This window comes from Dipodomys spectabilis, unplaced genomic scaffold (genome assembly GCF_019054845.1).
Source record: "Dipodomys spectabilis isolate Male_0828 unplaced genomic scaffold, ASM1905484v1 ptg000054l, whole genome shotgun sequence".
Classification (NCBI taxonomy): domain Eukaryota; kingdom Metazoa; phylum Chordata; class Mammalia; order Rodentia; family Heteromyidae; genus Dipodomys; species Dipodomys spectabilis.
In genome coordinates, this window is record NW_024870731.1 from 17,020,534 (window position 1) to 17,047,773 (window position 27,240).

The 27,240-nt window shown below is 44.3% G+C and overlaps 1 protein-coding gene across 4 annotated transcripts in view; it reads right to left on the minus strand.

The window, feature by feature from the left end:
* Positions 1-1,510: 1,510 nt before the first annotated feature.
* The window catches only part of Thrb (thyroid hormone receptor beta), a 376,510-nt gene continuing 350,780 nt past the window's right edge, over positions 1,511-27,240 (minus strand). For 3 of the 4 annotated variants that reach the window (XM_042679967.1, XM_042679966.1, XM_042679965.1), the window contains 5 exons: positions 24,210-24,357; positions 21,766-21,971; positions 12,549-12,695; positions 8,454-8,712; positions 1,511-2,554 (listed from right to left, as the gene is read on the minus strand). In XM_042679967.1, the coding sequence (XP_042535901.1) occupies positions 2,313-2,554; positions 8,454-8,712; positions 12,549-12,695; positions 21,766-21,971; positions 24,210-24,357 (1,002 nt within the window). In that variant the 3' untranslated portion in view covers positions 1,511-2,312. The remainder of the gene's footprint in view (positions 2,555-8,453; positions 8,713-12,548; positions 12,696-21,765; positions 21,972-24,209; positions 24,358-27,240) is intronic. The other variant, XM_042679968.1, reaches the window with a different exon arrangement.

The window sequence follows — 27,240 nt, forward strand, 5'->3', positions numbered from 1 at the left end:
CAACCCTGATGGAGTTTCTGAGCTTGCTCAGCAACTCACCTGCTTGTCCCCCTTTCCCTTTGGGAGGAAAATTTGTCTCCCACAGTAAACTTTTTCCATTCCCTAGAGAGTGCTGAGTGCTTGTTTTTCAGAGTTCCCTCAGGAGAGTGAATAGAGGGAGCCAATACGGTCTCAGAGCAAGTAAGGAGACTGCGAGACAAAAAATGAAGCCAGTGGTCTGTAGGTACTCAAAGCAGGCAATCTGCCGACGAACTTCATGCTTACCATTTTAATCCCTTCACATTGCTTTTCTTGTTTCCTTTCCTCCAGAAGCCAGTGTAGTTGATTTAGTGCATCAAACATTTCCCCGCCACCCCCCCATTGTTTCCAATCGTACTTGGGATTTTCAGTGCTGTTCCTTTTTACAAGGCCATTCTGCCTTCCTCAAAAGAGTGAACTAGTATTGTGTCATTCTTACTTTGAATTAATATCAAATATGTATATTTCTTAACTGCTAAGGGACCATACTTTTTTGTGTAATAAGCTAGAAGTTTGAAAAGGAAAGAAATCATCAAAAGAACCCTATGTCCCTTACATAATTTTATACAATATTGAGGATCAGGAGGCTTTTGGAGATCATACCTTATTCAGATTAAAAAAAAAAACAAAAACAAACCCAAAACCCCAAGACCTGAGGTCCCGAATCTACCAGCTGATAGAGCATAAACTAGAACTCAGGCACTCTGACTTCTCCAGTTATGCTCCACCAAACCTGAAATTAAATTTTCCACTTGGTTTTCACAGTGACTTTCATTCCTTTTAGGTAAATTTCACTGATATGGCTTATTTTCCCCAATATTTCCAGGATAAGGCAGTAAAAGGCAGGCAAGGAATAGTTCATATCTACTATGCCGGTGAAGAAGGAGATACATTCAATTGCATGGGTACATTCTTTGCCAATTGTCTGGTGTTAAAGTGATGATGTGTTACCATTTGTTTTCTGGGCACAGCTACTCTCATTGGTCATTGGAGGGCTGAGTTGGGTATGGAAGGTAAGAGAGTGTTCCCACCAGTGGTCCACAGGAGTTTTCTGTTGAGTATCTGTCAGGGTAATGTTATTGAAAGAATAGGAGATTCATTGACAAGGAGAGTTGCCATATAGCTTAGAGAGTTGAGCTATTTAGTGCCTCAGAATTGATGGAAAAAGGGACTAGGAAATATTTGTGAATAAAGCAAAGGGCTTGTGGGTCTAAGAACAGAAGGCAGTATCATCCAACCACGGTACAGGAACCCTGCATTTCCTTCAATTTCAGATGCAACTACACTAACCTCTCCCCAGAATTCATCCCAACGAGACCCAAGAGTTCAACTCTGCATTTGCTCCTTGATTAGAAGACTTGATCCACAGAGAAGAAATCTTCTGTTAGCTCAGCAATAATGCAGCTTGGGCAAGTAACTTCAGAAGACAAATCAGATGCAATTGAGTGGTGATACTTCCCTATAAATAGGTCTGATTTCTGTGGGAATGTCCTGGGAGCCTAAACCCATCGGACAAGTCTTCCTGAAGTTTTCCTGCTGTGAGGAGAAGGTTTGGAAACTACAGAGTCACTGACATTGGTAAAGATTCCTAATTTGGGGGAGGGGCTCACTAAAAAAAGTTATTTTCCTGTGGCCCCAACCAGTCAAATTCCTGCACACCTTAGAGCCACTCTCTTGTGCAACTTGAATCATAAAAGTTTCAAAAATGATATGGAAAGGACAGCTGATATGTCAGGATGCAATATTCCTATGCATTCTAAGTTATGTGGCTAGGAGGGAAGAAGAATACCGAAAGCAACACGCTCCCGAAGAGTGAAAATTAGTTTGAATCTTCCCTTAAAAAGCTACAGGTCACATCTAACTAATAGTGGGTGATTTCTGTTTGTTGAGCCCAAAAAAGGATCAGGATTGGATTAGACTAACTAGATTGTCTTGGTTTTAAGGCTTCTTTAGTCTTCTGCAGTGCTTTTCTTCTTGCTCAGGTCTCTGACTAGGGACAGGTGGGAGCTGGTGATGGCTTAATGCTGGTGAAATGGTCGTTCCCCACCCCACCTCTACTTCCACTGCTGTGAAACCTTCAAAGCATTCACATCCAAGGACAGGAGAACTAAATGCAATAGTGACAAGTACCCGCATTTGAGGGGCAATTTCATCCATGTCTAGGCCAGGACTTCCTCCCTTCCCCTCACACACTCCCTCCAGACACAAAGAAACAAGGAAACAAACAGAGAGCTTAGGCAATGGAATGAAATGACACCCAGCAGTGCTGTAGGAATTATGAGAATGAATCCAGTCTAATCCTCGAACACTTCCAAGAACAAAGGGGGGAAGAGCTCTGTGGGGCATTCCACCTTCATGTGGAGGAAACGGCTGGCGTGGCAGGCTCCAATCATCCGCAGGTCTGTCACTTTCATCAGGAGTTTTGGCCAAAAGTGTGTCACGTGGTGTTTTCGGTAATTGATATAGTGTTCAAAGGCCAGCAGGAAACTGTCTTGGTATTTCTCTATTCTCTCCACACAGGCCAGCCCTGGGCGATCTGAGGGGAAGGAAGAAGAGGGTTAAGAATTCAGAGGTGGAAACTGTCCAGGTCTAGTCATTTAGAGGGCGGTGAGTATAACTGGGAACTTGGGACTCCTAGGAATGGGCGGGACACACTATGCACTTGGCATGCAGGGGGCCGAGTTACAAGGAGTGGCGGTGCTTGGTTCAGGTAAGAGTTTCTAGTTTATGCTGATTGCCTTCTTCAGTCTGAAAGGTGCTGCCCCCTCCTAGGTTAACATAGTTTGGTACATTTTGTATAGGGAAGGACAAGATTCTGAAGTTTCCACTGTCTACCTGGGAGAGAGGACAGACAGACTATGCAGAGGCAGTGGGAGGGGTGAGAAGAGATGGGAGACATCACAGGAGGCCTGGAGACCCAATGAAGAATGCTGGACAGCAAGACATTACCTTGAAGACAGGTGCAATGGGTAGGTTTCAGTCGTTTGCCAAGCTCAGTGACTCACCCCTATTCTTTCTCATTCAGCAGTCCTGTTTTAGCCGTGGGTGCCATGCCCCCAAACCCCTATGCCTACAACCACAGATAGTATCCAACTCAACATGGAAATTGTCCCCTGGTATCCATGGAGACCAGTTCCAGATGCCAAATTTTAAGATCATCAAGTCCCTCAAGTGGTGTAGAGCTCTGCATATAACCTACAATATCCTCCTTAAGTGATCTCTAGATTACTTATAATCTCCAAGGCAATGTGAATGCTATGGAAAAGCTGTTTTACTCTGCTGCTGAGGAAGTGACAAGAATTGAAAGCCCTCTTGCCATGTTCTCTTAATGTTGAATCTTTTTTTCTTTTTGTCAGCCCTGGGGCTTGAACTCAGGGCCTAGGCATTGTTCCCCAGCTTCTTTTGCTCAAGGCTAGCACTCTACCACCTGAGCCACAGCACTACTTCCGGCTTTTTCTGTTCATGTGGCACTGAGGAATTGAACCCAGGGTTTCATGCATGCTAGGCAAGCACTCTACCACCAAGCTACATTCCCAACCCCTTCACTTAATGTAGATGCATTCCACCGCCCCCCCCCCCAAATATTTTCAAAGTGTGGCTGGCTGAATCTGCAGATAGCTTGAGGACATGGAGCTCTAACGTACTGTTTTTGTTTTTTGGTTTTTTTTCCTGATACATAGATACCTCTGATAAAGCCTAATTTATAAATTGGGGAAAGGAAAAGATTAACCACAATCATAGTAATAAACAATTGTAACGAACAATTATAACAACATACTATAATAAGAGTCATATAATATGGTTTCTTTTTTTTAAAAATAACCTTAGTGTACCTTTTCAGATATAATGATTTTCTGCTTTTTATAATTTGCATATACAAATTGCCATCCTTGCTTTGGGGACATTGTTAAAGGATGATGAGAATACATGGATCTGATCACTGAGATGCCCACTAAGCAACTCATGGGCAGGTAGTATGTACGGCATGAATGCTCTGCATAACATAAAGGTGTGGTTCCCATCGAGGAGAGAGGAAACAGGAGCAGGCAGAGGTTTCATCATGCTACTCAGAACAGCACACAATTTAAACTTTCTGAATTTCTTTTACATGCAATTTTCCATTTAGTAGTTTTGGATAATGGTTGACTAAAAGTAATTAAGACTGTGAACTTGAAATCACAGAGGAGGCGGGAGTACTGTGCCTTTAACAGAATGGCTACCTGTAGCAGCCATGTGGTACAATGATTTGTGGAATTAAAATAAAACGAGGGAGATGTCAAGTGAGCTACACTAGAGTCATCTTGTATGGAGAGGAGAAAGTACCAGTGGGAAGCCAGAGAAAACCACGACCATAGAAAGCCTGGAAAATGATCCCAGTGTTATAAACCCCTGGTTTTTCTACTGCATGTGTCAGACATGAGAAAGGGATAACACAAGAAGGTCTGATGTTGTCATTCAGACTTGGGTCTAGTCCGGCTGCAAGCACTTGGATAACAAAATACCTGGATGAACTCTTCAAACAAGGCAGCAAGCCCACCCTGCTGCTCAGTTATCTTTAGTTGGCTCTTTGCAGTGCTGATCAAGGATGTGAGTGTTGAGAGTCCAGTTGCTGGAGTGTCCATAGTAGTCAGATCTACATACTGTTCTGCTTCACATGAAAGGAGGGAGCAGGGGGAATGTCTCTTATCATACTCTGAATCTACATGAACCCCATATGGGCTTTGGGACATATGGGTTGATATTGCTCTGTGGATCTGATTGGTCCCTCCCTCCCTCCCTCCCTCCCTCCCTCCCTCCCTCCCTCCCTTCCTTCCTTCCTTCCTCTTACTCTCTCTCTTTTTTTTCCTTTTTCCTTTTTATTTTTTTTGTCATGGGGCTTGAACTCAGGGCCTGGCTTCATTGTCCCTGAACTTTTTTGCTCGAAGCTAGCTCTCTACCACTTTGAGCCACAGTGCCACATATGGTTTTCTGGTAGTTAATTGGAAATAGAAGCTTACAGAATTTCCTGCCTGGTCTGGCTTTGAACCATGATCCTTAGCTCTCAGCCTCCTGAGTAGTTAGGTTTATAGGCCTGAGCCACTGGCACCCAGTTTGGTTGTTCACTTTATTTCCTTGTCTTTCCTTCTCTTTCTTTGAGTGTGTGGGAATCCTTCATGGTTCCTTTAAGTTTTGATCCAAATAGAAAATTAAGATAATATTGTTTTGGCTATATTGTTTCCAAAGAAAAATAACTTGGATTTTATGGCATTAAAGCATTTTATGACATAAAAACTCTGTCTTTTGATAAGAGATACAGATGAGATGGTCATATAAGTGGTAGAGAGAGAATGGACTGACATTTTGATGGTGTGCAAATCAACTTAAACAGGTTTATGAAGAAAGCAACTTTTGAAAGATGGAGACTTTTTTTTATTATTTAAGACAAAAGACCTCAGCAGGCATGGTGACATACACCTATAATCCCAGCTAACTGGGAAAGCAAAAACTTAGAAGAATTTTTAGGCCAGCCTCTGTGTGTGTGTGTGTGTGTGTGTGTGTGTGTGTGTGTGTGTGTGTGTGTGTGTGTGTGTGTGTGTGTGTGTGTGTGTGTGTGTGTGTGTGTGTGTGTGTGTGTGTGTGTGTGTGTTGGGGGAGGAGGGAGTTAGTGAGATCCATCTCAGCAAATGAGTCAGAAGTAGTTGCACATATTCTATAATCCCAGCTAAATAAGCCCTGGTCTAGCAATGTGAGATACTGAGTTCAGCATCCTAGTACTTAAAACATTTAAGAAAAAGACATGATGTAACTGAAATGCCAAACAGACCATCAGCTTAGAAGACAAGGCTGAGGGTGTTTGGATCATTCTTGTTCTAACATGGAGGCTTCGCTTGTCAAATGTACGGTATCTTGTGATATTTTTCTGGCCTACCAGTGCTACTGAAAAAAGTCCTTCTATAGGACAGGACTATTTAAAAGGTATAAACTATGTCACATGGCTATCAGGTTGCTCTTCTGGTGTCAGAGGACTTGGATGGATCATTCAGTTAGGTGTGTGGTGGTGTTGGTTTGGATCTTAAATGTCTCCCCAGCGTCCCATGTTAGAGGCATGGTCCCCAGTACAGCAGGATGGAACCTTTGAGCAGTGACTGGATCCCAGGTGCTCTGAGCTCCTCAGTGGGTCAGTCCAGGTATGGATTCACAGGGCAAGGGTGCGTTGGGAGGTGGGAAACATTAGGAGGTGTAGCCTCCTTGGAGGAAGGAGGGCTGCAGGGAAGTGCCCTCAAATGGCATCTTTCACACAAGGCCACGAATCCTCTGCTTCCTCTGCTTCTAGGTCAGCATGTTCTGCTTTGCTATAGGCCTAAAAGCAAAGGACTATGGAAACCTCTGAAACTAAGAGCCACAATATTCCCTCCCTTTTTCTTAGTGGTGCTGGGGTTGAACTCAGGACCTTCTGCATGTTGGGCAAGTACTCTATCATTGAGCAAAACATTTATCCCCCCATTCTTTCCCTTCCTCTTTCTCTCCCTTTCCATCCTCTGTCTTCCTCTCACTTCTCTCTCTTCCTCTCCTCTGTTTCCCTTCCTCCCTTCATTCCTAACACTGTCTTGATATGTTACCAAACTTATAGGCCTTGAACTTGGCATTCTTATGCCTTAGCCTCCTGAGAAGCTGGGATTATAGTCTGTATTGCCACAGCTAGCCTTTTTTCCTAGAGTTGATTCTTTCAGGTATTTGTCACAGTGGCAGAAAGCTAACACATCGGCAATTACCAATTCTTCCTTTTATCAACCTTACTTAAGGCAGTTATTTTCTTAACCATCTGTTGAATTGGCACATGACAGAGGAAACACTGTGATCACTCAGTAATCAAAATTTCTTGCCATGAATGGAAGACTATCATGCAAATGAAAAAAACCTTTCTAAAATAATAAACCTTCTGAAAGATAAAAGGTGAGGTGGCAGTGAATTGGCAAGCCACAGGTTCTGCATGCATAGAAGGGGAAGTTTATAAGAGGGAATGAACCAGAAGGTGGGAAAAGGGGGCCCTGCATAGGGTCTGTCCACCAGTCTCCAAGATGATTCATTGTGCTAGTCCATCTATTTATATCTGAGATTTCTTTTTCTTTTCTTTTTTTTTTTTGGTGGCTTGAACTCTGGGCCTGGGTGCTGCCCCTCAGCTCTTTAGCTCAAGGCTAGTGCTCACCCACTTGAGCCACAGCTCCACTTCCGGCTTTTTTCTTTTTGCTTATGTGGTGCTGAGGAATCGAACCCAGGGCCTCAGGCATGCAACGCAAGCGCTCTACCACTGAGCCACCTTCCCAGCCCTTATATCTGAGATTTCTCACAACAAATAATTGAAAAAACTTTTCCAAAAAAGTCTGCTATAATTCAATATCCTGTAGTAAATAAATTTCTAGGTCAGCTTAAGAACTCTGAGCCTCAAGTCCATAGAGGACTCTCAGCATACCTGTAGTCAGCTAATAAACACTCATCGAATCTTACAGAACACTGTCCTAGGGTAGGCCAGTGGAATCAGACACATTTGTGTCATCAGAAGACAGGTCCTTCCATGGGAGATAGACAAGAAGGAATTAGAGAAGGAATGTTGATCACCAAAGAGAATGTTGAAAGTGCTCAGAAATCACTGCTAGCTAAAGACTAACTTCCCTTATACACTGCAGTGTGTTTTATATTTCTTATGACATGAACAACAATGAAATATTATCATCATCATCATCATCATTATCATCATCATCATCACTTAATCATCTACCCCTTACAGTTTTGACAAGAAACTATGGTGGCTTGCACATTTCTTTATGACTCCATCTGGTGGTGGGTTGCTGAGACAGGGCAGGAGCTAGGACTGGTTGGCCCAGGTGAATGCAAGACTTAGGACTGGGCCTGCGACTTTCATGTGCTCGCAACATTCCCTCACAAAAACCAACAGCTGGGGAAGAAGTCGGATGACCTTCTAAGATGAAAGGCTGAGTAGAGAGGAGGGCGAAGCTGTGTTCTAAGACCCATCCCCAACTTCAGCCATCTTGGATGTCTCATGCACTTAAGTTTTGTAATAGAAAAACTTAATTGGAACTGTTTCCACACACAGAACTTAACAGGCAATGGCATGGCCATTCATATCTCTATCTCATAGAACCAGAAGGCGGCAGAGCTGGCTACAAAACAGGCTGGGTCATGTCTGCTGGAGGCAGGTTATTTCATGGAGCTCCAGATACCTTCTTTGGTTTCTTCCCACAGCCCTGGGGGCATTGTAAAAAGCATGAGATACCTGACACCCTTGTTCAGTTTCCAGCCCCCCGGCAGACCCCTTCATTTCTTGCTAAAGGAGAGTGAGCAGGGATTGAAAGGGCCTTGAGTGATTTGACTTAGTGCCAGACAAACAAAGGCTTTTGTTTCTTTCGTCTGTCCACAGTGAGGCTAGGCACACTCACCTGAGGACATCAGCAGGACGGCCTGAAGAAGGGCGACTTCCGTGTCATCCAGATTGAAAGACGACAGAGACATGCCCAGGTCGAAGATGGCATCTGACACCACCCCAAGACCTCCGTTTTTCAGCTGGCCCCGTGTCACGGCCATTTCCCCATTCAAGGTTAAAGTCTCACTTTCTGGGTCATAGCGCACAGCGGCTCGGAGGGACATGATCTCCATGCAGCAGCCTTTGAGGAGGATGATCTGGTCTTCGCATGGCAGCTAGAAAGAAGCAGCCACATGAGCAAAGCACGGGATGGCTGCCAGCCACAAGCAGTAACATTCGACCTGTGTTCTCAGAGCCTAAGCCTCTCCTTTCCGTATTGGGTGGCAGACTTTTGACCACCACTTTTTAAACCTGAATTTGGTTGTGCTTTTCACTAACGTTCATCTTAGTACTTGGCATTCTTTTTATGACAGATCGCGGTGTCCCCCTGAAACTGTGACTAACCCTTCCTTTGGGGATTAGGCCTCTGTGTGATAACTGCATGGGAACAGGGTTTTTGCTAAACTCACTAATTTTTGTCCTGGGCCACCTAGAGTTAACAGCGGACTCACCGTTTAGCTAGCAACAATGCTTCATTTTTTGGGGGAGCAACTTTCTTTCTTGAGTCTATTCAAAGGCACAGAATTAGAAGATCATTGATGCAAACTAGAAACAAGGCCCAGAGATAGAAAAGGTTCTCCCAATGTTGCTCAGTGAGGGAAGGGCATTCGTAAGACCAGAATTCAGACTTCATGGCTCTTTTGGTTATGTTCTTTATAGTAACTGACACTAGAATTGCTTAGCACCATTAGGTCTTTTGATAGTGTTGCAATCTCACTGTAAGCTCATTTGCTTACTCTGTTAATTAGGATTTGTGATAATGGGATAAAATTAATAATAAACATTAAAAGAGAATGTCGACACGTAAGCAAGATAAAAAATAGAAATGTATTTTTCTGGGGGAGGCAGAAGTTTAAATATTATTGCCAAACTCATGTGAAAAGCTAATAACTATTTTTCATGAACTGAGCATCATGACAAGATTTACACACTTCTTTCTTTTCTGGGCTGGCTTTGAATCCTTCTCCTCAGATCTCAGCCTCTTGAGTAGCTAGGATTACAGGTGTGAGCTATTGGCACCTGAGTATAGTGAGGGAAACATTCTAATTCCAATTTACTTATAGATGTTAAATGTCAGGCCCTGAGAGGATAGTGTGCTAGAATTACATGAAAGTTTTGTAGGATTAAACTAGAAATTGAAGCCAGCTCTGTCAGAATTCAAGGCCCAGAGAAGAGAATACACTTTTTTTTTGTTGGTCAGGGAGCCTGAACTGTCAGGCTGGGTGCTGTCCCTCATCTCTTCAGCTCAAGGCTAGTGCTCTACCACTTGAGCTACAGCGCACTTCTGGCTTTTTCTGCTTATGTGGTGCTGAGGAATTGAACCTAGGGCCTCATGCATACAAGGCAAGCGCTCTACCACTGAGCCACCTTCCCAGCCCGAGAACACACTTTTTTTTTTTTTTTAAAGTATCACGGATGTGACTAAGTTTCAATGTTTCATTGATGTAAATTATACATAACATCTACCTTTTCATAAAGGTGCTAACAACTTCTTTCTGGAAAATGTTCTTGGCAATTTTGAGCTGTTCCAGTAGGTTACTGTGTAGATGAGCTGAAGCCCGATCTCCTTTGCTGGCTGTTCCTAGCTTTTACCAGCTCAGCACAGTCACCTTACTGTTTCATATTGCATATATTTTCCTACAGAATAAAAGTCATTTGGTTCTGGGATCTGTACACACATTCTCTTCTTCCACCCATGTTGAGAAATGACTGGGATTTACTTTTGTTTAGGTCTTAACTTGACCTCCTCAAATATAGCCTTAGGTTTCTGCTCAAGAGTATGGCAGGAAGCAGGAATCCGGTGCTCAATGAAGGCCTCTGCAGACAAGAGAAGAGGCTGGTGTGGGTAGAGCTGACCACCCAAGCCCCAGGTTCTCCATTTTAGCCCCTTCAGGATCATCTGAGGCCTCTTGAAGTTCACCGGCCCTACCTATGGTTGTCTGCACTTCTCCAGATTCTCAAGTAATACTTCTGCGGCAGTTATGTGGACCTTGCTATCACTGTGAGAGAGAGAGAGAGAGAGAGAGAGAGAGAGAGAGAGAGAGAGAGAGAGAGAGAGAGAGAGTGTGTGTGTTTGTGTGTGTGTCTGTGTGTGTCTGTGTGTGTGTGTGTGTATGGTACAGGGATTTGAACTCAGGGTCCTGAGCTTCCTAGGCAGGTGGCATCTACAGCCCTTTGAATTTAGTAATTTTAGTGTTTTTTTTTTCTTCCATAAAGGGTCTTGCGCTTTTTGCCTGAGTGACCCTCTTACCTCCTCCAGCATAGCTAAAAGCTTGTTCATTTGTGATGGGGTTTTGCTAACTTTTTTTGGGGGGGATCTTGGCTGGCCTACAATGGTGATCTTCCTGTCTTTGCTGCCCAAGTAGCTAGAGATTATAGGGGTGAGCTCCTGCTTGGCGCCCCCCTCCTCCCCCAGCCTGGACTGCACTCTTGAGAACCCCTGGAATAGAAGAGCAATGAAAATTTCTAATTGGATCAAACTATTTATCTGTCACAAAGTATGCAAACTCTGGTAGGCCCCACCTTTGAAATTAGGTCTTCTTATTGATGAAGTAAGTAGAAGTCTTCTTTTTTTAAAATCTAACTGTTGATGACTAGTTCATATTTAAATAAAAGCAGAATGAGTATTTGCAAAGGATCACCAGGGGCTTAGTAACTGGGCCAAATGTCTTTTTCCTTAAGGGGTTTACAGGGTCCTGATGAGATTTGTTTCAACACATGGCAAATAATCTCTGTGGCACCTGCCACACGCCTTCATTGTGAGAACAATCCAGCAAGGGCCTGACAGGCAGAGGGGAGAAGCAGGGAGCCTCCCACGGCTTTCCTGTCTCCTTAGGACAGAATCACTCAGGCTAATGTGCATAGACAGTATACTCTGGGAGTGGTTCTCAAGTGTTATTTTGGCTGTTCTACTGGCAATAGATATAGCTCTCACAGAGGCTTGCTGTCACATCAGCCTTCCTTGGTAAGTGGGCAGAATCTTAGCAGAGTAATTAATCCACAGACACAGTTTGAACTGCAGATGCACTAGACTGCATTTGGCAAAAGTCCACCAGCTCCAAGACCACCTGGATCTCCATCCCACAGTTTACTCACAATTCATTACCCTGGGGGGGGGGGTGTATAAGATTATAAGGCTGGTGGGTGCTCAGGAGTCTGGGATTGGAAATGTGTGTCTTTGCTGTTCTCTTCATCTTCCTCCTCCTCCCTCTCTCACTGAATTTTCTCTTTCAGTCGTTGGTTTATATAAGCTATATTATTATTATTATTGCTGGACCTGGGGCTTGAACTCAGGGCCTAGTGCTATACCTGAGCATTTTTGCTCAAGGCTAGTGATCTACTACTTGAGCAACAGGTCTACTTCTAGCCTTTTTTGGGTAGCTAATTGGAAATTAGAGTCTCACAGACTTCTTTTATGCCTGGGCTGGCTTTGTACCATAATCGTCAGACCTCAGCTTCCTGTGAAGCTAGGTGTGAGTCACTAGCATCCTGCTTAAACTTTACATTTTTTTTAATAAGCATTTCTGGTGGGCATTTGGAGGATGCCTGCCACAAAGACAAACTAAGGAATGATGACTAAGTAGAGAAGGTAAGGCTGAGAAGGTGCTCAGTGGTAGAGTGCTTGCCTTGTATGCATGAGGCCCTGGGTTCGATTCCTCAGTACCACATAAACAGAAAAAGCCAGAAGTGGTGCTGTGGCTCAAGTGATAGAGTGCTAGCCTTGAGCTGAAGAGCTGAGGGACATCAGGCCCCATGACTGACAGGAAAAAAAAAAGAGAGAGAAGGTGAGAAACATAAATGAAGTGTATTTCTACTTTGTACTAACTGCTTTCAAACGACTAAGCCTTGCTAGTTAACAGCAGAATTATTTATTATAAACAATAGCCACAATTCCTGGAAACTGATGGGACTATGATGACATATAATGCAGAAGGAAAAACAATGTCCTCACCTCACAAAACATAGGCAACTTTTTGGCAAAATCCACCACTCTGGTGATCGCTGGTGTGATGATTTTTGTAAAATGGCTGAAGGCTTCCAAGTCCACCTTCCCGCCTTCTGGGGCATTTACTATTGGTGCTTGTCCAATGTCTTCTGGCTGTGGAGGAGAAGCAAAAGTGACTTCAGATGCGGAGGAAAGCCTGGCTTACTATTGTTCTCACATGGCAGAAAATCACTTCTGAGTTGACGTCCAGCTATGGTTTTTGATTTCCACTTTGCCCATTAACAAATGGATTAGTTCTCACAGCATTCATTATTGAGCCAAGTTATATGTCTTGGCTATTGCTTTGGTAGTCCTCGGTAATAATGTTCACAAGATTGGTGCCGGAGAGAGAGAGAGGAAAGGAGGTAAAGAGGAGGAGGTGTGGAGAACCAGGTGTGGTGGAGCATGCATATCTGTAACCTTAGCTATGAGGGAGGTGGGGGTAGGAGGCTCATGGTCTGAGGCTCACCTGCTCAAAAAAAAGAAGCAAGAATCCATCTGAAAAACAAGCCAGGTGCCAATGGCTCACATCTGTAATTCTAGCTACTCAGGAGGCTAAAACCTGAGGATCATGGTTCAAAGCCAGCCTGACAGGAAAGTCCATGAGACTATCTCCAATTAACCACCAAGGAGTCAGAAGTGGAGTTATGGTCCAAGTGGCAGAGTGCTAACTTTGAACAAAAAAGCTCAGGGACAGCACCCAGGCCCTAAGCTCAAGCCCCAGGACTGGCACACAAAACTATTATTGAGGCAAAGCTCAAGTTGTAGAGCACTTGCCAACCAAGTATGAAGTCCTGAGTTAAAAACACTGTGTGTATGTGTGTGTGTGTGTGTGTGTGTGTGTGTGAGAGAGAGAGAGAGAGAGAGAGAGAGAGAGAGAGCTAGAAAGAGACAGAGAGAGACAGAGAGACAGAGACAGAGAGAGACAGAGAGAGAGAATATAGGAAAAGGGAGGGTAGAGACTTGGAGGTTCTATTTCTCCTAGCATAGGAGTGGCATGCATTCTGGGGGCTCTAGGTGACATTTTCAGAGTGCTGCACACTGGTGTATTAGTTTACAGGAAGTACGAACAATGTAGATTGGGGGAGGGGGTACGGGTTGGGTGTGGGCCATTCTTGCTTTGGATCCAGCGACTGGGTCTTAAGTTCCTTCTCTACCATCATAGACCCTGCTTAAAATGGTGTCAGTGGAGAGCCAAGGGGATGATCTCATGGCTGGAGTTGTGTAAGCCTCAGAACAGAATGGAAGTTTTACTAGTGTCTGCTATTTTCTTGTTCAAGAAGAATCTATGGCCTGGTAGGTCAAAGGGGATTGGCAGCGTGGGCATCACCTGGGGAAACTCCCAGGCCCTCCCTGGATGGGATGGTGCACCGTCAGCATTTCCTATTTCCTGCTGTCACTTTTGTTGCTTGTAGAAGTTGGCTTCTCTGCGGTTTTTGACCTTGCTTGTGCTTGTGACACAGCCACCACTTAAATGTGGTGGTGACTTTTGAGCTGCCCCTGCACATACTCTTAGGTGGCCCTCATTGAAGCCCACATGGGGCAGGTGAGCACATCTTACAGGGCCTGGGAGCCTTTCAGGGGGTTGTCTGTCACCCCTCCATCCCTGGACTCCTGACAGTGCACTCTAGCCTACTCTCCATGCTGTTCTTGCCAACTTCTCCAGCTTTCCTCCAGGAGGTGGTGAATGTCACTAGAGAGATCACAGAGACTCACAGCCTGCTCAGTGGTGGTCATTTTTGCTTTGAGCTACAGTGAGTAGACAGGAACAAGGCCTGACCTTCTTCAGGCACCTAGGGGATGGGGTAGGGAGAGCAACGGAGGGAGGGAAAGAGGAACTGATGCTAGGAATGAGTGGAGCAGGACACTGTTCCTCACTTATCTGTGGCAAGACCCTGGCCCCCAACTTCCTATGCTTGAGAATCACCAGATTTCCAGGCCTTTCATCCTGGTTCTGATGGGGCAGGGAAGGGCCAGAGAAACCACATTTCTGACAAGTTCGAAGGCTACATTGCAGCTGGTGTTGAGGGCATTGGACGGGCAGTAACCAAATCCAGCTCAGAAAGATCAGCATCCATCTTTCTTCCCACACATCCCATTAACTGCCAATAGGAGGAAAGCAGATGATTCTCACTGTAAAGCTGCCAGCATACCAGGGTAGACTGGAACAGCCAGGCCCTGCATGGCTGTGGGAGGAGCCTGCCTTGGCTGACTGGGAATCATGCCATATAATGTTAGCAAACACTTTGCATTATCCAGGTGGTCTTCTGTTGATTTGTATTGTTTGTTTTGAGTATGGTGAGTGGACGGGACTTGGGTTCTGTCCTGTTTTGGTAGTGAAGTGACTGGCAATGGTTGGAATGCCTGGAAAAACCATGGACACAGCTCCTCTCTCCTTTTCTGCCACTGGGGATGCTATTCCCTGCATCCTGTTATCGTGTGCATGAAGTTCGCTTCCTCTTCATGTACTTTACAAGGCTATTGTGAGGATCAGCAGCTAAAAGGAATGTGGTACATTCTAAGAAACTCACTAATATGTAATTGTAGGACCATTTTTAGAGAATAACATGGTTTGGGCTTAGCTGATCCAAATGTCTCCCGGTGGAATACGGTTAGGTCTAATCTGATTGCATTTGAATGGCAAATACAGTGTCCTCAAGAGTTAAAATGGATTTGTAATCGTTTCCATTCCATCTGTGGGTACATATGGTATTTCAGTCATGACCTGTGATCTCTCCAAAGATTTTTTTTTTGGGGGGGGGGGTCCGGTCGTGGGGCCTGAACTCTGGGCCTGACCCTCAGCTCTTCAGCTCAAGACTAGCATTCTACCACTTGAGCCACAGCGCCACTTCCAGCTTTTATTCTTTTTGCTTATGTGGTGCTGAGGAATCGAACCCAGGGCCTCATGCATGCAAGGCAAGCGCTCTACCACTGAGCCACCTTCCCAGCCCCCTCTCCAAAGATTTGAAAGAAGTGAAATTATGCAAGGAAATAAGGCAACTTCAACTGAAGTAAGGTCTCAGATATCACTTTACAAACTTTTCCATTGATAAATATGTCAGGGCAGGAAAAAGTTCATTATGAATCTTAAGTGGCAAATATAGTGGCTGAACGTCAAACTATGTATAGAGTAAAAACCTTCCTTTATATCATTAAGGTTTCTTTCCATAGTGGATCTCAGAAATAGAAAAAAAGGGGAAATCCGAAATAGAAAAAAAGGGAAATCTATGCATGAACAGGGTGTAATACCAGGGATGGGGAGCTTTGTTGTGACAGCTCCCCCGCCCCCGGTTTACACCTATAAGGACAACATATAAATGAACTCCGTTACTCTGTTCGCGATCTCCCTATGAAGCTCTTACAACTCTCACCCTAACTTCATTCCTGCACCATATATGTCCCACATTTCTTCTGTAATTTGCCTTACATGTTCCACTTTGCCTTTTTCTGAAGCCTCCCCCCCCACTTCAGTCTCTCCTATGTCTTTACCCCAGAATCTACACCATTCTCTAGACCCAACTTAAGTCCTGTGTTATAGATATCTTATCAGATGACCTTAGTTCAAAATGTCTACCTCACCTGAATACATGTATCCTGCCCATGGTGTTAAAAATATCACTTTGTATTTGTAGGTAGTTATACATCAAAGATGAACTTTTCAAATGGAGGAGAAAAAGAGTGAATGTGTGTTTGCTGTTGTGTACAAGGTGTTGGGCCAAATAGCAGGGGACAGAAAGCTTACTGAGTAGGGAAAACAATGTTTATTTATTCCACTTGTATTTCCTGAGCAAGTATGATGGGGCCAGGTGTAGATCTAGATGGTAAGATTATAGCAGTGAACAATGTATCATCAAGGAACTTGCAGTGTAGTGGGGAAAGCCAGGCAATACATACATTCACTGAAGTGTTTCAGTTTGGTAAGCCTGCAGGTGACCTAAGTAAAGAGTTGGGTTAAGGTCAAGTCCTCTGAGAAATGTGTGGGTTTTGACTGGAAGAATAAAAGGGAAGCCTTCCATACAGCTGCAGGAGAAACATGTAAAGCAGAGGGGAAAGAAACAAGTGCAAAGTCTCAAGGCCAGGAAGGACAGAACTGGTAAAGGCCAACAATGGCATGAGATTGAGGTGGGAGCTCATCAAATTGGATGGGGAGATAAACTTAATCTACATGCAGAAGGGGTCCACAAAAGCACTGAAAATGAGAGAGACGTGGGGAGATTCATTACTGTGTGGGAAGGGCTGTGGCAAAGAAAGAATCTGGGGAAAAAAAAACTTGAGAGAAAACTATAAGATGATTTCAGTGCTTTTGGACGTTGTGCTGCTTTGCTCAGCTGAAGTGGGCTGGACTATGGAGTTGGAAGTTCAGATGGACAGGAACGGAAGACAATGTTTTGCAGAGGGTGGGCGAAGATGAGCTGGATGTGGATTAAGGAATCCAGAGTGGCTTCTCTGGCCAGTGGGGGTGGAAGAGGACCATGTAAGGCAGAGGGCTTTCTCCTTTAATGGTTTTCTCAGCCTTGTTCTAGAGCAGTAGGAAATGCTGCCAGACGGCTTTGGGTCAAGTGACTGGCTCAGTGCCAAGGGCTTCTTGGCTTGACCTGGTAGTTCTCTGTCACAGGCAGAGTGGGCTGGGGCCAGATGGACTCTGCCTTTCCCCTGCTTGTTCAGTGGGTGTCTTCTTGAATTTGGGCAGGGGGCCCAGACAAATGGGGATTCCAAGTCCTGGGCCTTGAGACATGATTCTGGATGCTTACTTTTCCTGAGATCTGAAGGTGGTCATGGTAGGGATTGATGTGTGAGGCACTATTGGATCCTTTCTTTTACTCTGATACCATTTGATAAGGGCCCAAGACAACTGAGCCTTAGATAGGTGATGTAACTTGCTCGTGGGCACACAATTAAAAAGCAATTGCTGACCCAGGCTGTCTGGTTCCAATGTCTATCCTCTGATCTAGTCTCCCCTGCATTCTCTGAAGTCATAACTTGATTGCACAGACCACATGTGGCCAAATCACTCATCATCCTGATCCTCCCTTCAACGTATGCCTCTCTTATGGGAAGAAGAGAATCAGGCAGTGATTTCTTTCTTGGGTAGTACATGCACCCAAAGCCATGGCACCTTTGCATATGCACTGGGAGAATAGTAGTGTCCACAGATGGTAAGACTAGTAGTGTCCACAGACAAGATTGTGGCTGATGCTTTGCTGCTCCTGGGGGGCACAGGGGCAAGTTCCCCTCCCCCCAGATGAGCAGGATGGCTTTTCCTTGTTTGGCATCAGAGCTACTTGCTTCCTCCTTAGCCTACTTCTTTTCTTCATCACTGTTTACATATACAAATTGTTGATAAAACTGGGCATTTCTGCCATCTCAAGTCCAGAGATTGGAGTAGAACACTAGAATTTGGCATGATTTAAAGGTTTGGGGGAATATTTTCTATAGCATGGCTTTAGACTTATGAGGAAACTCCACGTGGGCTTTTGCAAAAGTTCCTCATTTTTCGCTAAAGTATCATTTTCCCAAAGATAGATGTGAAACTGAGGTTAAGCCACCCATCTTTCTCTGATTTGAATCTTGGTCTAGGAGAAAAATGACAGAGTAGCTTCTTTTGGGAAGAGGCTACTTACCCATTAATGTGTACTCCTAGCTTTTACGAGAGCATATACTTTTTATTCTTGTGTGACAGGTTATTATATTATTAATGTAATAGCCTTTTCAAAAAAGTTATTTGAGAAGAAGGTAGAACATCACCTAAAAATGAAGTAAGTAAGTGCAGCGGCCTCTTCTGCCCAAAGTTACCTTCTGGCATACAGACACCATTGAGCAAAGCTATCTCTAGGTAAGGATTCTGAATTTCCTCAGAGGAATAACTCCCCAAAAGAGTACAATTTTCATTTTGGGCATAAATATACAATCAGAGTCACTCCTCTGCACAGAGTACCTGTAAATATGCAAACTAGCCAGAGCTTAAATGTGCTCTCTGAGGATGGGCTTGTGAGACTGTAGGTTCAGTTTCTAAGTATTTATGAAGTCTGTTCTGGTTATCTATCGCAATATAACTACGCCAAAGCCTAATGGCTACAATTTTAGAAAGCTATCTCCCAGAGTTCTACGGACTTATGACGCTGCTGGAGTGGGGCTCTTCCTGGCATTTCCCAGACAGCTGCCATCAGATGGCAGCACAGGCTGGTATCACTGAAGGTTTTGCTGATGTCTGAGTTGGTTGGGAATCTCTCCTTCTGCATGTTCTGCCTTGGTTTCCTCTGGGTGGGCTCTGAGCACTTGGAGGCTGGGGAAGTCAAATAAGATTCCAAGAGACCCAAGTGGGAACAGCAAAGCTTAAACTCGAGTCTGATGCCACTCAGGCATCTTTCTGGCCCAATTCGATTGTTTAAAGGAATCAGACTTGCCACGATTCAAGGAGAAAGAGTGACAGGAATTCTCTATGGGAGAGTATGTGATAGTAGCAGCTTCTGAAGTGACCCACAAGGCAGGGCTGGCCCTGAGGGAGTGTGGTCTCTCTGAAGGACATACAGGATGTAGGCTGAAAGGGTGACTGGCTGCTGGAAAGCAAACACATTGTGGAGACAGATGGGACAGTGGAGCCTGGTTCCGCCAGCATGCCTCTAAGACTGGAGACTGTTAAGCAGTTATATTTCGATCAAGAGGGACAATTTCGTGTCAGTTCCATGGGTGGAAGGAGAGGGACAGGTACAAAAGTTGCTCGGCTTCCTGAAGAAAATTCTTGTCATGGCTCTGACACAGAGCAGTACAAATTGCTCTGTGATCTACCTTGTTTCTTTAGGTATTGGACCAGTGCCAAAGGCCTTTGAAAGTGTAGACCTTGAGGTTGATGCTCATTACTTGACATTGTGCTGTCTCTGCTGAGACCTGGAGGTATGGAGAAATTTGTGTTCCATTTTTTAAAAATGAATTTGGATGCTCAGCTTCCCTATATATCGCTCAGATGTCAGCTCAGAGATCCCTTTTCTCTCTCTAGACGATTTGATTATTGGAAGGGAATCTCTATCTTCAGTTCACAAACACTATTGCCTTACTTGCCTGCATTTATCTCATTTAACCCTAATTGTCTGTCTCCTGCCACTGGAATGTGGCTGATTTACTTCCTGGCACCTTCTTAGTAAATATTTCAGTCTGGAAAGAAGCCCCTTTTAGTAACTACCCAAACTAGTTTTGGACTTTTAATGTATCCATCCTGTCTCTGTGAGTAAAGAAAATAGGTATAAAATTCCCTAGGAGACGTCTGGGGCATGCCCTGACCTTTCTCCTGCATGTAACTCAGCTGGGATTCCAGTGCCAGGTTATTCCATGAAACCTGAAGGTAACAACAGACTGGAAATGATTTTTTTTCCTGGCGCAATGGATTTAGGTTGGAGGGTTACAGGGCTTGGTCTTGCTTGCTAAGTCCTAAATATGTTGGGTTAGCCATGAGTCCATTGGTCCAAAATGAATGTTTTTGAATTTTCTGGCAAGGATGCAAGGTAAAGGCATTAAGAGGTCATCTTGGTGTCTTTCGGCGACCTCTGAGGCTTGGGTAGGTGGTGAGGCTGCTTAGAGAAGTGAGCAGAGCCCAGACTGAAGGTGGCTGTACTCTCCACACAGCAGGTGTGAAAATCCTGCTGTTATGGGGAGATATTGCTGTATTTGTCATAGGGTTGGTGGGGGGGCTTAATGTGTGGACAGCACTTCGACGTGCTAGGCTAAGGGTTTACTGTGAGTGAAGGCCATTAGCAGAGGGTTAGCATTGTCTTTTCAATACCACAAAAATGAAGGTAGTTGTCTTAGGGCAGGTGAATTATGGTGCAAGCTTTTTTTTCTCTCCCCAATCTTCCTTTCAAGTAGTTATTCTATTGTTTTTAGCTTATCACCCTACCTCCTTAAGATGAGGAGGAACTCTGACATGTCCTGGAGGGAATCAGACCATCGGAGCAGGGCTTGGTGAGGTCCCGTTCACGGGCTCACAAAGGGCTTCGCATCCCCCATGTAGGAGGATCCGTCTCTGCCCTATCTGGTCCAGATAATGAGGCAGAGAGAGAGAGAGCTTGCACTCAGGAGAACTGACTTGGCTTCTGGGCCAGACACTTGCCATACCTTGGGCTGGGCTTGCATGGCTCTGGCATCTGGACTTCGCAGTGCTTTAAAGGAATGAGAAGGGCTTCCCTAGTTTCACAGCACTATATAAAGCATCAGTGTTCCACAGGTGTGGAAAGGTCTGTTTTCTCCACTGGCTCCCTTCCCCACCCCCATGCCCATTGTTTTCCTGAACTCATATGCATTCTTCCAAGCTGAAGACATAAAAATATACCTGAGGTTGGGGCCTGTATCATAGAGGTGGTCCTGAAGGGACACACCACCATGGAGAAGCACAGAAGGTAAGTCATTGTACAGTCACAGGAGGGAGGAAATGAGTGTCAAAGGGAAAGCTGGCAGGTAATGAATTCTGCTAAGTAGTTGGGTTTGAAGACCTTTGCTACAGCAGTAGTAAGCTAATGTAACCTGGTCTTGGAAACTATTTTTTTTTTTTTGGGGGGGGGGTCCGGTCGTGGGGCCTGAACTCTGGGCCTGGGCATTGTCCCTGAGCTCATTTTTTCTTTTCTTTTCTTTTTTTTTAGAGTGACTTACTTTTATTTATTTATTTTGGGGGGTCCGGTCATGGGGCCTGAACTCTGGGCCTGGGCACTGTCCCTCAGCTCTTCAGCTCAAGGCTAGCTAGCGCTCTACCACTTGAGCCACAGGTCCACTTCTGGCTTTTTTCTTTTTGCTTATGTGGTGCTGAGGAATCGAACCCAGGGCCTCATACATGCAAGGCAAGCGCTCTACCACTGAGCCACCTTCCCAGCCCTTGGAAACTACTTTGAAAGTCAGTGAATCATAGTGCAAATAGGAGTGGCTATTCTGTCTCTCACAGACCTGCTTCCAATCACAGCGCTGCAAGATTTTTTTACCCTTCTTTCTCCTCTCTCCCCTCCCCTTCCCATCTTTTCCTTTTCTCCCTTCTTCCCATTCCCTCCCCTCTGTCTTTCTTCTTCCCCCTCTCTCTGATCTAGTTTATCCATGGCTCAAATGGAGCAGAGAGAACAGCAGCCCAGGGTTAGGAGGCCAATCTGAGTTGAGTGGGAACCACTGGACTGAGCATAGAGCCAATGAGAGCTCTGCAGGGAAGCCTTACCAGAAATTTCCGTTTCTGCTTCCAGTGGCTGCCCTGGGCATTGGTGGCCACGTGTGCTTCAGTCACGGTCTTGATGAGCTCCCACTCCTCATCTGTGGGCTCCGGCTTGTGCCCTATGGATTTCTGCAACTCCTCCCGCCGCCTCTTCTCCCGGTTCTCCTCTATCAGCTTCCTCTTGGCCAGCCTCTTGCTGTCATCCAGCACCACTGGAGAAAGGAGAGGTGAGATGCACACGGAAGCTTGCAAGACACCTGGCGGATCACACACGCCACAGCCTGGCTGGCACTGAGGCATGGGAGTTCAGTCACTTTCCCCCCCTCTGACTATTCTCTGTCCAATGGGAGCCTAGTTCCCAAAGCCCAGCCAGCTTTTAAGAGAAAAGCTCTGAGGGAACTTGAATACCGGGTGCCTCAACTCCACTGAAGGCGGCCACAAACAACAGTGAAGCAGAGAGAGGTAGAATTAAGTCCGTACCATTCAGTGTCACAGGTTGACATGTCTACTCATCATCTGGATTCACTCTCTAGAGTTGTTCTTCCCTCTTCCCTTAGAATGGCTCTCAGGGAGGAAATTTCACCTTTTATGGCTCCCTCTAGCTCACTGTGATGTGGCTGAGCCTCTCAGGTACCATCTTTATATTAGATTTGGGATTGAATCCTGACCCTCTGTGAAATGAGAGCGATACTACCCCCTGCACATGGCATGCAATATGATAACGCACTCAAGTGCTCAGTAAGTGTAGCCACAACTTTTATCATTTGTACAAAAGGGAACAAAGGAGAGCAGGTAACAAGAAACCTATATTTCTATGGCTAATTTCCTAAACAAAACCATTCCACCAGACTTGTGACTACAATGGAAATGGTTTTATGTTACCCAGTCATCACATTTTAGAGTCAAAAGGGGGCTTAGGCATTACAGTTCATCTCTTTCCTCTCACAGATCCAGAGAGGTCAGAAGTTGCCTGAAGTTATACAGCAAGGCCCAGGACTCCAGTTCCTCCCTGTCATTATCGTATGGCCATTCTACTGATGACTAGCTCTCCTCAGCTGTCCCGCAAATAGAATATTAGACCCCAGAGAAGCTAGTCTGAGTTGGATGGTGAGAACTATGTAAGCATTTACAAATGTGGGAAGTACAAGTGAACACTATTGCACCTGGGCTGTCTTACAGAAGGAGAATTGTAGCTGCAGCCTCATTTCCCCAGATACTTCCATTGTATCAGAGGGTGTTGCACTTGCACTTGATATGTTATCCAATTTAGTCTTGGACACAACCAGCTACGGCTTCATTCTAGAGGTCACACAAGTAGTAAGCGCGAGACTCAGAAGTTTTTCTGATTATAAACTCTGAGCTCTTAACCTCACAAACAAGGACACCCACACTCTTTGTACACAGCAGACTAACCTCATAAACACTTATATCTTAACCTTCTTGGTGAAATGGATGTCCAATAATAATGGCTCATTATTAGTGACATATCTAAGCATTTGGTTCTGAGCTGTACAATCACATATCAGGAACACTGTTGGCAAAAGCCACAGTCTCTAAAGATAACGAACACACTCAGCCGGAGGTAGGCTAAGATTTCCAGCCTAACATCCTAATAATAACACAAGTCTCTTCCAAGACTCTCCATTCTATTTTCCTATTTGGGCAAAGGAGGACATTCCATGGATGTTTTTGTTCTCTCCAAGAAACTCCTATTTATCACACAATTGCTAGTCATGAGTATTTCCTCTTCTATCAGGGAGGAAAAATGCTTTAACTCCTTACAAAAATTTTAACTCCTAGTTGGAAGCCCTCGTTTGTGTGCAAAAATTTATGGCAATAAAAATCATTAATATACTCTTGGCCTGGCAAGAGAGGGGCCATACCTTTCTAGTGACATGATTCTTTTTAAGATTAATTGAAGTGACTGGTGTACATCTCCTGCAGTGTCTGGGAGAAGAGACCCCCTAATGGCGAATCTTCCCCAATATGTGGTACTTTGAAAATTGGGTAGAACTGATTCAGCTCCAGTGTTGTCAGCTAAAAATATAACAAGCAGTCAACTGAGGGATGACTCATGTTGTAACATTCAACAGGGAATTCTTCAGATATTGCCAAACACCATGTTTTCTGCCAATGACCCTCTCAAAAAAAAGGTCCATAAAATTAATTCCTGAGTATGCTTTTGAGAAAATAGGAAGACTAGCCCATGAGTCTCTCACCAAAGTATAACCTTACATTGCTAACCTTCTGCCCTACCATCAGCCCTTAGAACCTCTGAGGATTAGGAGATGGTATGGAAGCATTCTGCAGGAGGTAAGGGGTGGGGAAAGCCAGTATTCCCCTCACTGTCCTCCAGTTCCTGATTTTTTTTTTCCCTGCCTGGCTGATCTTGAACCAAACTCTTCCCCAATCAACGCTCCCTGAATACGAAGCAAATGAAATCTACTTACAATCCGTTGCCATGCCAACATAGATGCATTTCTTAAAGCGACATTCCTGGCACTGATTTCGAGTGACTTTGTCTATGACACATTTTCCTTCATATTTGCAGGAATAGGATGGATGGAGATTTTTCTGAATGGTTCTTCTAAAGAAACCCTATATGGGGGAAAAAAGGCCCAAAACAACAGTTTCATATTTTCTAAAAATAAGTGATTCTGTAGTTTGGTGTCCACATAATTAATATATAATGGTCTTGGACTTCAATGTGTTAGGACCTTAATTTGAATATATCCAGTTATAGCCTCAAACATAGGACAGTAAGCCCAATGTAAACTGAAGGTGTTGTCTCAAGACTGTAGGGTCAACGTATTTTTGATGTTTGTTCAAGAAAAATGTCAAAGGAAGAATTGAGTGCTTGTATTTCTATATTATATATTGAGTGATAATATATTATTTGGAGTTTCATAATTATGTTGCTAACTAGAGCTGTGGGCACAAATACTTTAATAACTTTACCAGTAGTTAAACATTTAAAAATTACTGCATTTAGACATTTTGATTTTTTGTTTTGACTCTGGACATGGTTGTGACCAGCCACTATTCAAATAAGAGTTTGCAGGGGGGTAGGTGTAGGGATAGGGGGTGGGATTCTATGTTTTCTACCCAGAACCTTAGCTTAGTGAATCTGGGATTTTCTTCTTATAACTGTCTTTTCTTCCAGTATCTATAGACCTACCTTCAAGCTCCATGCTTCTCTTTTTCTTTCTGATGCTATTTGGTTCTAGATCTGAGCCACGGACATTAATATTCTCAAGGGTGTTATGCTGGATCTTTCTGGACATGATCACCGGGTCCTAGCACCTGAACTCTGACTTGCAGCAGCAGGAATTGATAATGACAGCAAGCACTTGTGAGGGGCACAGTACTGCAAAGAGTGCTGCAAAGCCATTCACATCTTTCTATCTTCCAGACGACATTATGAACAAGATACTCAATGACATAATCAACGAAACAAAGGACTAAAATACCAAGCCCAGCCTCAGACTAGAAGGTGGACTGGGATCCTGAGCTTCTTTTGCTCAAGGCTTAATGCTCTACCACTTGAGCCACAGAACCCTTTCCAGCTTTTTCTGTGTATGTGGTACAGAGTAATTGAATCCAGGGCTTCATGCATGCTAGGCAAACACTCTACCACTAAGCCACATTGCTAGTCCAGTCCCTTGATTTTTTTTTTGTCAGTCATGGGGCCTGAAGTCTGGGCCTGGGTGCTGTCTCTCAGCTCTTCAGCTGAAGGCTAACACTCTACTACTTGAGCCACAGTGCCACTTCTGGTTTTCTGAATAGTTTATTGGAGATAAGAGTCTCACTGACTTACCTGCCCGGGCTGGCTTTGAACCAAGATCCTCAGATCTCAGCCTCCTGAGTAGCTAGAAATACAGGCGTGAACCACAGGTGCCTGGTTCCCTTGATTTTTAATAATGAGGAAAATTAGCTCCTAAGAGTAAATGTCCATCTACTTAAATCCTTTTAGGGGTTGAGAACTTAGTGATAGAGCATTTTCTTCGCAAGCATGAGGTTCAGACATCCTGAATAAATGAGGACTTGTTGATGAGCAGACTGCATGTATACGTCAACATCAGATGGATTTCTGCACATCTGAGGAGGAACTGGGTCTATTTCTCAGTGGTTGAGACACAGTACTAACTGGAAGTACAAGGAGTTAAGCACTGCCCACCTTGCTCAGTATGTGCACAACTGTTAAGCCTGAGTCTTTCTTAGGAAAGAGTGTATTATGGAGCAATGTGATAAACCTTCCTTTCAAATTAAAAAACCTTTCTTCTTACAAAAAATGCATTAAAAAGCTAGTATGTATCACAACAGAGAAAATATCTCCAGAAGATTTCATTGGGCAAAGATTCTACCCATACATATTGTTTGAAGTAGAATAATTTTTTTTTTTTTTTGTCAGTTGTGGGGCTTGAATCTGTGGGGTTTGAGTGCTGCCCCTGTGCTCTTCAGCTCAAGGCTAGCGCTCTACTGCTTGAGCCACAGCACCACTTCTGGTTTTCTGAAGATAAGAATCTCACCGACTTTACCTGCCAGGGCTGGCTTTGGGCTGCAATCCTCAGATCTCAGCCTCCTAAGTAGCTAGGATTACAGGTGTGAGCCACCAGCGCCCGGCAGAAGTAGAAGTTTTAAGTTTCAGGTTTAAATAGTACAGGAAGCATAACCTTGTGTGTTTCATTTTATTTTATTTCTAAATTTTATTTGAAAAACCTTTATCTCTTCCTAGGATGCTCTGTTTTTTGTTTTTGTTTTTGGTGCTGGTTCTGGGGCTTGAATTCAGGGTCTGCACCCTGCTCAAGGCTAATACTCTATTAAATTGAGCCATAGTTCCACTTCATAGTTAGTTCCACTAATTATTCTGGTTAGTTGAAAGTAAGTCTTATCGACTCTCCTGCCTGAGCTGGCTTTGAACCAGGACGCTTAGATCTCAGCCTTCTGATTAGCTAGGATTATGGGTGTGAGCCACTGGTGTCAGGCCAGAGGCTCTGTTTTTATACTAAGTAAGTATACTCTGTCTCTGGCCAGGCCCTTTCTTGTTTTATGTTGGAGGCAATCTAGAAACAGGATTCTGATTGGCAACAAAGACACAGAGATGGAAAGACCTAATTTTAAAGAAAATCTCAGTTAAGGGACCAAAGGTGATGGTATAAGCCGGTAATCCTGGGCATTTGAGAGGTAGAGATAAGATAATCATTTCCCAAGGCTGGCCTGGGCAAAAGTGTGAGACCTTATCTAAAACAAACTAAAGCCAAAAGGGCTGGGATTGTGGCTCAAATGGCCGAACTCCTGCTTATCAAGTATGAGGCTTTGAGTTCAAACCCTCATACCACCAAGGAATAAAAGTGTGGGAGAGAGATAAAGAAAATAAATCTCTCAGCTGAATCAGGTCCCCAGATACTGTTGGTCCTCGCAGAGATGCTTGCTGAGTTCAGTTGAGCATGTTTAAGAGGCTCAGTCCTCCCTTTGTTAAGG